At 42.0% G+C, this 13,117-nt stretch overlaps 1 protein-coding gene across 1 annotated transcript; it reads left to right on the forward strand.

Moving 5' to 3' along the window:
• Window positions 1–2,393: 2,393 nt before the first annotated feature.
• Window positions 2,394–12,151, forward strand: si:dkeyp-113d7.10 (uncharacterized). The gene is made up of 4 exons (XM_053493069.1): window positions 2,394–2,856; window positions 7,839–8,135; window positions 8,894–9,175; window positions 9,540–12,151. The coding sequence occupies exons 1-4, from the start codon at window positions 2,406–2,408 to the stop codon at window positions 9,944–9,946; spliced, it is 1,437 nt and encodes a 478-aa protein (XP_053349044.1). The 5' UTR covers window positions 2,394–2,405; the 3' UTR covers window positions 9,947–12,151.
• The last annotated feature ends 966 nt before the right edge of the window (window positions 12,152–13,117 follow it).

The raw sequence follows: 13,117 nt of genomic DNA on the forward strand, positions 1-13,117 counted from the left end.
GGATGTGGAGCTGGAGAGGAGTTGGCTAGGCTGGTGGGGTATTTAATTTTTTGTTCCTGTGGATATTTTAAATGGCATTTGTACTGGAATAAATGCAGTCACATGCATCTGTTGTTTTACTTTAACACTGCGATGCTAAAATATACAGAAGCATAAGGAATATGCAGAAAAATGCGGGGTAAGGTGTGTGGTTAGTGTTAGACAAAATGGATGGGGCCATTTTGAGACAATGGAGGCGTTGTGTGCTTGTATGCACATAACCAATGATTGTATTTCCAGGATTTTACTCCAAGCTTTTTGGAAAAGTTGGCAGCTGTGCATAAGTGTGTGCACCCTCTTATAACTGGGGATCTGGCGAAGTGAGAATCAGACCTGCAACCAGGAGGTGCAAGACGACAGTGCTAAATACTACGCCACAGTGTCGACTTGATTTTTTTCCTTATAAAGGGAAGGAGGTCTTTCACATATGTTGTACATGTAAAAATATTTTAGAAAAAGATCACATTCCTAAAAAAATAAACTAGTAACAATAATAATAATAAAATAATAATAAAAATAAAGACTCACCTTTAAATCGTCACATCTTCTACTTCACAATCCTCTTAAATCTTTTTTTTTTTTCTTTTGGATTTTTTTACTAATTAATTACTGTTCACTTTAGCTTATTGTTGAAATTTAATGATAATATATTCAGAGTTGGACTCTTTCGGGTGATTTTTCCAGACTTGTATTAAATCAAATTTTAGCCTTAAACAGCCTTCAAAATCAGATTAACAGAGATCAGCTTTTCCACTCATGGTCTTAAATAGTCCTAACCTTAACCTAATCCTGAATGAACAAAACTGATTTTATTAGCGAAGATTTGTGCTACTCCAGCCCTAAGATCAGACTTAAAGTCCCAGGAGGCAGGTTTAACACTGGATCTATGTCATTTATCAAAGGAGACTCATGGATTATACTATGAATTACACTATGTTAATGAACATCAGCAAGTAACTCTTTCTGACACATTAAGGCATTTTGATGACGTTAGTTTTAAAGATTGTTTTCGAATGCATAAAATAAAATGTGTGAAGATGATTTCACTTTTGGAACACAGGCTTTTATCTGTGACCTAAAGAGGATGGCTGGTACCAGCTTGTCTCCAGGTGCTCCCCATATTTATTTTTTTGGGCATGTGGTACCTTTCACAGAGGAACTGGATATTTATGCAGTGCAGTTTAGGGAGATATTTTTGACAACATTTACTTTTGGATTCTTATGCACTGATTAGATACATTTTCACATGTACATAACATGCACATAACACATCTTTCTGAAATGTTACAGACATAACTTCCAACATGATTTAATAAAACAATGGAGACTGCTGCCTTTGCATTTGAGGATGAGGACCGTAAAATGCAGTGCAACTGTTCAGTTCTGTCCATATTACTTTCTTCTTGAAGGAACAACAGTTCATATGTATGGTGAGATAAATTTAGACTAAATTGAATGATGTTTCATATAAATTATCATATATATTATTCATATCAGATAATGGAATTTTTTTCTGCATTATCTGATATGGTGTGTGTGATCCATCATCTGAAATGTCTATAGATGATCATCATCTTGCATGCCCTAATTTCTCTAGCCCACAGCTAAGGTGCGCTGTTTATATGCAATGATGTGTCTTTTTATCATTAGTGACTTTTCTATATTATATAATATATATCACATTCTCTTTTCCGCTGCTGTTGTTTCGCTAAGATATGCATCTTTAATTTCTTGCAATTTTCCATCTCAAGTTTTAAGGAAACTTCATTCTCAGGAATCCAGACTAGCGCAGGTGTTTTTTTTATTACTTGCATAATTTAGTTCAGGGCTCCATAGTCCAGGTTGTAGTAATTAGCAGCTGATCTATGTTTCAGAAAGACCCTTCTTAAACCAGAATAACCTGTTCTGGATTAAGGTCTTAATTTAAACCTTCAACTCTAATCTACTTATTGGTTGACTGATAGATAAATAATTTAAATCAATAAATTTAATTATTAAAGTATTTATTATCAAAGTATTTTATATTTTGTGTACGTAATGTATTACCAGTGTTATTAAGTCGCATCTCTTAATATAAGCTTTAAATTGATTATTTTCGTTTTATGATTTCATTTTTTTTAATTGGGTAAGGGTGTTGAGGCTCTGTGTTACTGACCAGAAGGTCTTAACTAACGAGAAAGGTGAAGGAAAGGATTTCACTGCTTAGTGAAGTCTGACAAACATCTGGAGAGACTGACTGAATAAGATGGTGGCGATGTGCAGCATCCTGAGGTACCACGCAGCAGCTGCAGCAGTAGAAGAAGAGGACTCTGTGCATGCGTGTTGTTTTGAGTGATTACGGTACAAACGCACTGAGAGGGGTGTGTATGTGTATATGTGTTTGTGTGTGTGATGCACGAACAGGGAAGGCATCACTGTGTTGTTTCCCTCCTGTTTCCACTCTACTGATTGTTTTTTTTTTTTACACGGAGAATGAGAGCGGCGCAGAGCGCGCACACGGCGGCGCAGAGAAGATGAACGGTGCGCTCTACATCTCGTTCTTCCAGGGGCAGCTGGAGTCGGCGCTGGAGCAGGTCGTGCAGCTCGCCGTGACTGAGATCACAGGCACGGTCGGGGCCAGCCTCAGCGCCATGCTGCTGGAGACCGCCCGGAAGGAGCAGGAGAACCAGCGGCTCCGAGCCTCCATCCAGTCCCCGCGGCGCCTGGACACCGAGCCTCAGCGAGCTGCCCCCAGGCCCGGGTCTTCTTCCCCCGTCCCTCAGTCACCCGGCTCCCACCCCGACTCTCTTCGGCAGGAGCAGAAGAGACGGGCCGTTGGTAAGAGCGATCGTTTTTTAAAAATTATTTTTAACGTACCTCACCTGGCCGTTTGTCAGCGCGTGCCGGGGTCTCGCGCTGTGTTTAGGGAAGAACGGCAAAGCGGTTTGTTTTTTTAAATTAACGGAAGCGGGGGGAGGGTCGCCTCATTACACACCAGTCAAGTCCATTCCACGGAGCTCAGTGTGTGTGTGTGTGTGTGTGTGTGTTCGTTTCTCTTCTACATCTCTCTCTCTCTCTCTCTCTCTCTCTCACACACACACACACACACACACACACGAGAAATAAATACGCTCATATTGAAGAGAAAGTCATACACATACACACGCACACTAAACAGAAACTCTCTCTCTCACACACACACACACACACAGACATAAGCTCATGTTGAAGAGACACACACACACACACACAAGCTCATGTAGAAGACACACACACACACACACACACACACACTCATGTAGAAGACACACACACACAAGCTCATGTAGAAGACACACACACACACACACACACACACACACGCTCATGTAGAAGAGACACACACACACAAGCTCATGTAGAAGAGACACAAACACACACACACACACACAAGCTCATGTAGAAGACACACACACACACAAGCTCATGTAGAAGAGACACAAACACACACACACACACACAAGCTCATGTAGAAGAGACACACACACACAAGCTCATGTAGAAGAGACACAAACACACACACAAGCTCATGTAGAAGAGACACAAACACACACACAAGCTCATGTAGAAGAGACACAAACACACACACAAGCTCATGTAGAAGAGACACACACTAGGGCTGGGCGATATGGCTGAAAACTGTATCACGATATCAGTGTTTCATATCGGTCGATATCGATAATTATTGATATTTTTATGACCCATTTAAAATAAGGACCAGGAGAAAACTTAACCTTCCTCTGATCATAGTCCCCTCAGTTATTAAGACAGAAATGTCAATAACCATGGAAAACTCAAATAATTAAAATGTAAACATAAGTCTAAAGTCACAATGAACACTTAACAATTATCTCTTAACATTTACGGTGCAAAATGTAAGAAATGCTTAATAAAGTGTAATAAAATAAGTGCATTTTCTACTTTTAAAGAGGAATCCAGCAGACCAGCATGAGACAACGACATGGGGCAACCAAACATGATACTGTTACATGATTGACATTAGTGTATCACTCCCTGTGTTGCTAGGTTACCAGAGAACGAGTGCCTTTGTTAATGCAACTGTCACGGGCAACCGGAAGCGGACCAGAAGACTAGCAGTTAGCCCTTGTAGCGTGGACGGTAAATCCAAATGCGGAAATAGCGCGAACAGGCAGGATAACCACGCGAGTCATTGTAAGAACTCCCTCACGCCGAGAGCAAGAGTTTACACAATTATACCCGCTGTTGCGGGAGAGAGGTTGATTTTACGGCAGCTGTTTACGGGAGTGTAGTCCAGTGCGGGCAATGCTTTGTGGGTAATGCAGTCCAATGTGCGTGAACGCGTAAGCATTTCACTGCATATCGTACTGTGTATGACTGTGTATGTGACAAATAAAATTTGAATTTGAATTTGAGAAATGTGAGATGAGCTGGAATATAGAGCCTGAACCTGTTTTCTTTTAGTAGTTTTTGGTTTGATTTAAGTACGGAATCCACCCGGAAGTTTGTAATATCGCCTTACAACGCCTAACCCTAACACTTACAACGCCTCTTCCGACAAAGAATAAAAATTATCGAACGTTTTATCGAACGCATTTTTTATTGATATCGATCACGTGACTATCGCGATACATATCGTTATCATTTTATCGCCCAGCCCTAACACACACACAAGCTCATGTAGAAGAGAGAGACACACACACACACACACACACACACACACACACACACACACACATTCAAGCTCATGTAGAAGAGAGAGAGACACACACACACAAGCTCATGTAGAAGAGACACACACACACACACACACACACACACAAAGCTCATGTAGAAGAGACACACACACACACACACACACACACACACACACACACACAAGCTCATGTAGAAGAGACACACACACACACACAAGCTCATGTAGAAGACACACACACACACTCAAGCTCATGTAGAAGACACAAACACACACACAAGCTCATGTAGAAGACACACACACACACAAGCTCATGTAGAAGAGAGAGAGAGAGACACACACACACACACACACACACACACACACACACACACACACACAAGCTCATGTAGAAGAGACACACACACACACACACACACACACAAGCTCATGTAGAAGAGACACACACACACACACAAGCTCATGTAGAAGAGACACACACACACTCAAGCTCATGTAGAAGACACACACACACACACAAGCTCATGTAGAAGACACACACACACACAAGCTCATGTAGAAGCGAGAGAGAGACACACACACACACACACACACACACACACACACACACACACACACACACACACACACACACAAGCTCATGTAGAAGAGACACACACACAAGCTCATGTAGAAGAGACACACACACACAAGCTCATGTAGAAGAGACACACACACACACACACACACACAAGCTCATGTAGAAGAGAGACACACACAAGCTCATGTAGAAGAGAGAGAGAGAGACACACACACACACACACACACACACACACACAAGCTCATGTAGAAGAGACACACACACAAGCTCATGTAGAAGAGAGACACACACAAGCTCATGTAGAAGAGACACACACACACACACACACACACACACACACACACACAAGCTCATGTAGAAGAGACACACACACACACACAAGCTCATGTAGAAGAGAGACACACACAAGCTCATGTGGAAGAGACACACACACACAAGCTCATGTGGAAGAGACACACACACACAAGCTCATGTGGAAGAGACACACACACACAAGCTCATGTAGAAGAGACACACACACAAGCTCATGTAGAAGAGAGAGACACACACACACACACACACACACACACACACATTCAAGCTCATGTAGAAGAGAGAGAGACACACACACACAAGCTCATGTAGAAGAGACACACACACACACACACACACACACACAAAGCTCATGTAGAAGAGACACACACACACACACACACACACACACACACACACACACACAAGCTCATGTAGAAGAGACACACACACACAAGCTCATGTAGAAGAGACACACACACACAAGCTCATGTAGAAGAGACACACACACACACACACACACACACACACACACACAAGCTCATGTAGAAGAGAGACACACACAATCTCATGTAGAAGAGAGAGAGAGACACACACACACACACACACACACACACACACACACACACACAAGCTCATGTATAAGAGACACACACACACAAGCTCATGTAGAAGAGACACACACACACAAGCTCATGTAGAAGAGCACACACACACACACACACACACACACACACACAAGCTCATGAAGAAGAGACACACACACACACACACAAGCTCATGTAGAAGAGAGACACACACAAGCTCATGTAGAAGAGAGAGAGAGGGAAACACACACACACACACACACACACACACACACACAAGCTCATGTAGAAGAGACACACACACACAAGCTCATGTAGAAGAGACACACACACACAAGCTCATGTAGAAGAGACACACACACAAGCTCATGTGGAAGAGACACACACACACAAGCTCATGTAGAAGAGACACACACACACACACACACACACACACACACACAAGCTCATGTAGAAGAGACACACACACACAAGCTCATGTAGAAGAGACACACACACACACACACACACACACAAGCTCATATAGAAGAGAAACACACACACACACACACACACAAGGCCATATACAAGAGCAACACACATACACAAACAATGAAAGACAGTGTTGTATTCAGAGTGCTTCTGAAACCTTTTGTAATCTGTGGGGGTTGGAGCCAGAAAAGTCTGGACCTGAGGCAAAATGTACCCAAGATTATACATTAAACACACACGTATGGTTGTTTCAGGCCGAGCCGGTGCCTGTGAGATGGTGATGATGAGTTATGTGTTATGATCATTCTGATTCTGTTGTTAGTTTTGAAGCCATCTTGGTTGTGATTGGATCCGGATTTTTCACCACACTGTACACACCATTTAACACACCATTAGCTCATCCTCTTAATATACGCTCTGCAGAGCGTATAGCCCTGCCCACAGGGGTGTATGTCTTGCTGTTCGGTAGCAGCTCATTAGCAGTAAACATGGTTCATAGGTATGTTCTTGTCTGTGAGTCTCACATAAACACATGATTCCCTTGTCCAACAACAAAAAAAAAGTTTATCCGTGTAGAAGTGGGCAGAGTTTGGTCACGGTCATCATGGTTTTTAGCTTTCCAGACTTTGTGCTTTTACCACCTGTTGTATGCCGAAACGTGGGTACTTCAGTCAGACGGGGATTTCCTTTGAACGCCTCATCCACCGCTCTTGCAGTGACTTCTTGTGGTTGGCATCACTGCAAAAACATGCTGCGGATGCAGAATTAAGACTTTTAACCCTTAGGTGTGTGTGTGTGCGTGTGTGTAGGTGGCTGTGTGTGAAAATGATTAATAATTTATGTAAAGTTACTCATTTCTTCCCAACAAACCTGTTTAATAGGTGTTCCACTGAAGCAGGTCATTCCACACCAGAAGTGATAAAATGGCTCAGTTTTCTGTTAAGAAAAATGAAAAAAATTTTTTTGAATGTGCCAGTGTACATCTACGCGACACTGATGTCATTTAACCCTCCGTTCTGTTTCACTTCTCTAAATTCTATCAGCTTTACAATGTTGTGGAACACGCATGAGGTTGTCTTTGTGTGTTTCCTGTTTTACACCATCCATCCTTTATTTAATTTCCACTATCTAGTCGCTGACACCTGTACTGTTTTGTGTGTGTGTGTTTTCCCTGCAGGTCAGTTAAAGGTAGTGATGGAGCGTGTGCTGGAATTCGCCAAGTGTGAACTGAGTAAGATCGTAGAGGACAGCTTCGACGATGTTCTTTTGGAACTCAGGAAGACGGAGCGGGAGAACGAGGAGCTCAGGGAAAAGCTCCGTGGCAGACTGGTGGAGAACCAACCGGGAGATGCTGAGAAGAACGAGCCTCCGGGGGACGTCGTGGGATCTCCTAAAAGTACTGATTTAGTGAAGGATGTTGAGGAGAAAGCGGACAAGGACGAACAGGGAATGGAGCAGATGCAGAGCGCTGATGGTACCTGTTTCTTTTGTACTTCCTGTTTCTCTGACTGATCGCCAAAGAGCTTTAATATCTTCAGCTGTAATTCGCTTGATGTAAAAGTTACTTGTGACAGATTGGGATAAAAAAACTTGCCAGGTCCAAAGGTATTTGGACAGACAGACAGTGTTGGGGTGTGTGGCTCTCTGCTCCACCAGTGTGTGTAATGAAGTGATCAGGATGATTTACACACACTTATTATTTATCACGTCCTCCTTTACCTGCATCATCAAGTCTTGCGGCTGCAGATTGATAGATCTCAAGAAACAGCTAGCACATGCAAAGTTCAGCACTCCGAATAATCTCCAGTGCTTTTATCTTCTTTAGCTGTCATGAAATAAGAAAGAAACAGCCTGTCACACTGCTGTCACACTGGCTGTCACACTGCTCATCAGTCAGGTGTCCAATTACTCTTGAGTCTATGAAAATGGAGGGAAAATGTCTAAACCTAAACATTCAATGTAATATTTTAGTTAGAGCCCTGAATTAAAGCTGAAAGTTGACAATGCAGTCACTGTTGACAATGCAGTCAATGATCACTTCATAACACTTACTCACTGCCCCAATACTACTGCACCTGACTGTATGGGAGAGTGATGTTTTTGGGCTATGATGCGTGACAGAAGGAGTGCAATACATATTCTGTAAAAATCAGTGCTGCAGGACATTCAGCATTAATCCAGGTCACATAACTGAACGTGTGTGTTTGTGTGTGTGTGTGTGTGTGTGTGTAGCAGACTCTGCCTGTCCCGCCGTTATCAGCGTGTCTCATGACTGGGTCCCGGTGCTGGATCAGGTGTTCGGGCAGAAATGGTGTGCCGACATTTGGCTCGATAAAGAACCTGAACACGTTAAAGTGGACCGGCCACATTTGCCTTCTGGAGAACCAGTCAGGAAAGACTCAGCACCAGAAAGGAAGGACGACAGCCAGTTAGATCAGCCGCAGTGGCTGCAGGACGCTGAGGCCCTGACTGTGACCTTTAACCCACAGCAGACCTCGGAGACGAGTTCAACAGGTGAGACAGCACAAGTGTAGACAGACAGACATACAGAGACACGCACATACAGACACAGACAGTGAGGCAAACAGAAAGAACTCAGACCAATAGACAGACAGAGACATACGATTGGACACACATACGTAGACAGATGCACAGACACACGGACAGGTAAACAGAAACTCGGACAGACAGAGTCTAATATAAGTAAGTATATAGTTAATATAAACTAATTTAATAAGTAATAACAGGTTAGTTAACAGTTGATGGTACGATGGAGACATCACCTAACATTACCTGAAGACTGTTGTTACTGGATGGCTAAAATGAACCTGAGCTGTCATGTAACCCCTCCCTGTTTTTTTTTGTTGTTGTTCTCCAGGAGACGATGTTCCGTTAAAATCTCCCTCGATGCTCCACCGTCTCCTCACGCTCCCGACACAGCTGTTAGACGGCGACGATGAGTCGATGGAGTCAGAGGAGAGTCTGCTGAATGCAATCACCTCGCTGCAGAGTGCCCAGACACCTCTTCAAGGTGACCCCGCCAGAGCGGACGACCCCGACACTGGCGAAGACCTCGAGGACCAGGAGGACGATGACGGCCAGGAGGAAGGATCCAAGCCGAGGTCCTGCAAAAGTGGGAGGAAGAACCACGTGTGTAAGACCTGTGGCAGGAAGTTCAGTCGAGCTCACCTGCTAAAATCGCACCGGCTCACGCACAGGGAGGCTCGCTCGCCGTTCTCCAAACTTCACACCCCAGCAAGCACCGATTCAGAGAAGAACACCTGAGAGAAGTGCAGCTTGGCGCGTTTGCAAGGAGATTACGGAAGTTTCACAAGGCAGGCGTGTGTGTCGGTGTAAATCCGTCACGTTTCCATCATTTTATCGTGACATTACCTGAAGACTCAACGATAACATCGTACTGCGTGGTGAATATTGTGATTAATTGTTACTAATGATTATCAGCACACACCTAACATTATAAATCCAGAGTGTGAAGGTACTTAAGGCAATGCAAGGAATATTTCATTCTCCACTTCATGATTCATGAGTGTGTGTGTGTTCTGTACAAGCTTTGTTCCAGGTAAAGAAGTTCTATTTTGCTCTGTTTTAACCAGTTAAATATATTACAGAAGACCCAGAGAGAGTTTGTTGTTAGTGTTGTAAAAAAAGTCTCTGGTTGTGTTTCCATCCACACACACCCAAACACACACAGGCACATGGGCTCGTCCATCCCAGATGTAACCGTAATGCGGTTTACGACGCAGCCTCAGAGATTTTCAACCCTAGAGAGACGACACTTCCACTCGCGCAGGATCACTCTTCTTTACGTTCAGGTTATGATGAGACAATCGCTTGTGTGGCGTGTACCTGCTGGGGGATTTGATCACACGACATGCTCAAGCCCCCATAACCCCCCGCCCCCCACTTTCACAATAGAACAGGGCTCTCGATTGACATCTCATACAGAGCTTTTACCCTAGCATGTCACGTCACACGGAATGTTCTGGAATTTGTTCTGGATCTCACTCAGTTGGATGGAAACACATACCTGAGGTGAGGAAGTCATGTGACAGGAAGACCTGTTTCACTTCCTGTTTTGTTTGTTTGTTTGTTTTTTGTTAATCTAATGGATGGAGAGACACGATGACTCACAAACATTTGAACTGTAAATAAATAAATAAACTCCACAGTCTTCGTTTTTTACAGAAATACCTCTTCGGACAGCGCGACTGGCTTTGTCTGAGCGTTTAATCGGATTTAAACGACGCAAAATGAAGATCGTTTGGATTTCTGCCTCGTGACACACAAGCTGCATAAACTCCAACTCCCGTTATAAATCCCTCATGCATGTGGAGGTTTATGCAACGTTATGCTCCATCGTTCCATCTTCAGGAGCTTTAAAGAAAAAAAAAACACTCATAAATGTTAAGATTTGCTTGCTGTGGACTGCTGCAGATACCTCGTGCACTGGCGTCTTGTCTTCCTGTTCTCACCGTGCTTCATCTCTGTAGCCATGTGACCATGACAACTCCTCCAGTCTGTAAGCATTCATCACGGGTTTTATCATCGTTACTATTACTATAATTTTTTGGTTCTTTTATTTTAGTATTTTAACACATAGAGCTTTAGAGCTAACACAACTAGCTACTTAGCTATAGATAAAGCATTAGCAAGATCAGCGTAACCACAGGAACAACAAATACGACTGTTAGATGGAGAAGCAAGCGTGTGCTCGAGTCAGGTCTGTTAGATGCAAAGCTGCCTATCGAACAACGGAATAAACTTCCAAGTCCAATAATAATAATAATATGTTTTTTTTAAACATTGCAATATATTGTATTGAGCATGTTAATTAATAAGCAACCGCTCCAGTAATAATCAGACATTTCCTGATTAATGAAGAATCACAGTTAAAACCAAGATCAGATATCAGTCTGATAGAAAGTTTAGAAAAGCAAATAACTATAATTAAGAATATCTAATTTGTCTAAGAACGGCTCTCGGGCGTGGACCTGTACATCCTAATGTGCTGGATGATGTCATAGGTTTATTATGTTGCCGCTCTCCACACAATACAGATCGTACACACCTTTCTGACCTTTTTAATTTTTATAAATTCAGGTTTTGAACGTACAAAAATGAACACCAGCTGATGACTGATTTATCACTACTTGCTACCCGAAAGATATTATGATGATGCCTTGGTGCCTATTAGATTAAAATTGCGTTTCTACGAGCGTCACGTTTTTATAAATATCCAGATTCGTTATTATATTTTCCCTGATTTTGTTACAATTTAAAACCTTTACCAAATTTTAATAGTGACTTAATAAAAAGTAATTAAATGTAACCTGTTCCTTATAACATTTGTGTTCTTACTTAAAAACCAAGGACAGCATTTAAACAATACAAACTAACTTCAAATACAAGAGTTTAATATTTAACTAAGCAGCGCATATCTGTCATCCATCATAATTAATTATATATTTTTTTTAAACAAACAATAAATAATTAATTCCTACCACACAGGATGAAAATAAGTGCGCCACCTGTGGTATTATAAAGAAATGGTGAAGTTTTAAAACCTCAAATGCCTCCAAAGTCTCAAAACTCAACTTGACAGTAAGTGTGTGGGGTCAGTTGCTGCAAGTATGTGAGGCTTCTAACGCACATGATTTTTTGACTAATTTGTGGTCACTGTGTGTAAGTGTGTAATGGGTGGTTTTAAGACAAAATATAGAGTTTAGAAAAAAAGGCAGATCGGAAGTTTTTGGCGTGATTTTTGATATTGTAATGCCATGAAAATTGCGTCACTCTAAAGCTTTTGCTCTCGGTACAGAATCGTTTATATCTAAGGCTATCAAACTTGAAAACCAGGCAATTCTGATCACTGGCCGATAGGCCGGTTCATCTTTGTTATAAATATTAAAATTGTTTAAAAAATATTATACACGAAAAAGACACAAAAGAATCACCATTTACAACTGAATAAAATCTTTAATATTTTTTTCCCCCATCTCTATTTATCACAATGTCGATATTTTTGGGTTGTATCGTCCAGCTCTAAGAAAAACTCCCAGTAAAGGAACAAACCCTTGTTCATGTGTACATCCACAGCGTATTTAGTGACCATTTTATCGTTCTAACAGCGAGATAAGGATTAAAGCGTACGGTTACAGCACCTTGTTATAACGGACCATTTTGCACTTTTGGTTATTTTCCACACAGCCGTACCTCATTGTGGCGTAAAGTCGTCGTAGCTCATTACCTCAGAACACAGGGTTATTATTTTAGCATGGATTTGTTATGGCTCGTTTATCATTGTATGTTTTTATAAAACTGTCCTCGGGGCATTAGACAGAGGTTTTATGCTGAAATTGCACTCTAGGTCAAAAATAAAAAAAAAACAAATGGAAACAATCCATTGTTTCAGCACAAAGACTGAATACTTGGAAA

This window comes from Clarias gariepinus, chromosome 3 (genome assembly GCF_024256425.1).
Source record: "Clarias gariepinus isolate MV-2021 ecotype Netherlands chromosome 3, CGAR_prim_01v2, whole genome shotgun sequence".
In the NCBI taxonomy this organism is placed as follows: Eukaryota; Metazoa; Chordata; class Actinopteri; order Siluriformes; family Clariidae; genus Clarias; species Clarias gariepinus.

Coding starts and splice junctions, on each gene's coding strand:
- si:dkeyp-113d7.10 (XM_053493069.1), top strand. CDS start 2,406: ATGTGTATATGTGTTTGTGTGTGTGATGCACGAACAGGGAAGGCATCA. Junction 8,136..8,893: donor GCAGATGCAGAGCGCTGATG/GTACCTGTTTCT, acceptor GTGTGTGTGTAG/CAGACTCTGCCTGTCCCGCC. Junction 9,176..9,539: donor CTCGGAGACGAGTTCAACAG/GTGAGACAGCAC, acceptor GTTGTTCTCCAG/GAGACGATGTTCCGTTAAAA.